The following is a 1,538-nucleotide window of genomic DNA, read 5'->3' on the forward strand; positions in this document are numbered from 1 at the left end:
GGCTTGTCATTGTTGTTCCCAACAAGATAATATAGCAAATATGGACAATGATTATTAGTTTGTCATAATATCAAGATTCGTATAAAGTGAGTACATCATTAATTCTAACATATGCTACATGTCGAAGAAATCTATGATCGTAGTACTTTCACGTTACTCTGTATTGTTGTTGCCCGACAGTTTATGGACCACACTATGGTGATCTAAATAGTTGAATGATTCGGAGAATTTATGATTAGCTGATATTGACCCAGACATATTTATATATTTATCTATTTGGATTCTGATAATGACACGCTATCATATACCATAATGGTTCCGACATCACAGTTGTTGTCTAAGGAATTGGGCCTTAGACCACAGCTCGAGCATAGAATTTTGTAACACTAAATTTTGAAGGAAGAAAAAAATAACACACAAACGAACAGAAAATGTCGAAGGATGATGAAATGATTGTTTATGGGGTTAGCAAATGTTTGTACTTTATCCGTCATCGCTTCTGTAATGAACCTACCAAACCAATCAACATTGTCCTAACCGAGTATCGATACAATAACATTACCGTAACAAACCAAACAGATAACAAATAAATGTATGAAATCACAAATGTCAATATTATTGTCAAAAGCTTATATAAATATTTAATACACATATTTTATATACACATAATAAATAAAAAAAAGTAATAAAATAACAATAAAGTAAAAGCTTACAGCCGTCAAACACTTGTAAATACCATAAACACCAGGGGCAATTTCGTACTCCAACTCCTATAAAACCAACCATTCCATACCTTTAAACACCTCTCAATCTCTCTCTTCAAACAACACACAAAACATCTGAAAACAAAAGTACAAATCGAACACAAACACCAACATTAAATCCAACATGTCAGCCTGCAGCAGAATCCGACACATTGTTCACCTCCGACAAATGCTCCGCCGCTGGAGAAAGAAAGCCGCATTAGCTTCCCGTAAATGCATACCCTCCGACGTACCCGCCGGCCACGTGGCTGTCTCCGTCGGCTCTAACTGCCGGAGATTCGTCGTCCGGGCAACTTACCTCAACCACCCGGTGTTTAATAAATTGTTGATTCAAGCTGAAGAAGAATTCGGGTTTGATCACTCCGGTCCACTTGCCATCCCGTGTGACGAGTATTTATTCGAGGAGATTATTCGGTTTTTGTCTCGGCCCGATTCGGGGACTCAACAGTTTGTTAATCTTGAAGATTTGCAAAGGCATTGCCGGAGTAACCTCGAGTTCTTGCCCAAGTCTAGACCGCTTTTACAATAAGATGAAAATGCGACAATAGTAGCAGTAGTAGTAATAATATTAATATTTAGGGGTGTGTGAAAAAAAAAATCTGAATTGGGAACCGAACCTTATTTATTCGAATTGTTTGAAATATTCGAAAATTTGGATACCTGAAAATTTGGACATATGAAATTTTGGATATTTAAATTTGAAGACCCCTAATAATAATAATGAGCCAACTAGTTGACTTTGATTTTGACCCCCCGAGTTGACTCGGTTGATCA

At 36.8% G+C, this 1,538-nt stretch overlaps 1 protein-coding gene across 1 annotated transcript; it reads left to right on the plus strand.

The window, feature by feature from the left end:
• Positions 1–888: 888 nt before the first annotated feature.
• Positions 889–1,293, plus strand: LOC143535236 (auxin-induced protein 15A-like). Its single transcript, XM_077029546.1, has one exon. It carries the CDS (start codon positions 889–891, stop codon positions 1,291–1,293), a length of 405 nt encoding a protein of 134 aa, XP_076885661.1.
• The last annotated feature ends 245 nt before the right edge of the window (positions 1,294–1,538 follow it).

The sequence above is a fragment of the Bidens hawaiensis genome, unplaced genomic scaffold (genome assembly GCF_021521415.1).
Source record: "Bidens hawaiensis isolate Kalapana, Puna unplaced genomic scaffold, B.hawaiensis_p1.1 tig00010461_1, whole genome shotgun sequence".
NCBI lineage: Eukaryota > Viridiplantae > Streptophyta > Magnoliopsida > Asterales > Asteraceae > Bidens > Bidens hawaiensis.

Excerpts from the sequence above, each read along its gene's own strand:
- LOC143535236 (XM_077029546.1), top strand. The coding sequence starts at position 889 with ATGTCAGCCTGCAGCAGAATCCGACACATTGTTCACCTCCGACAAATG.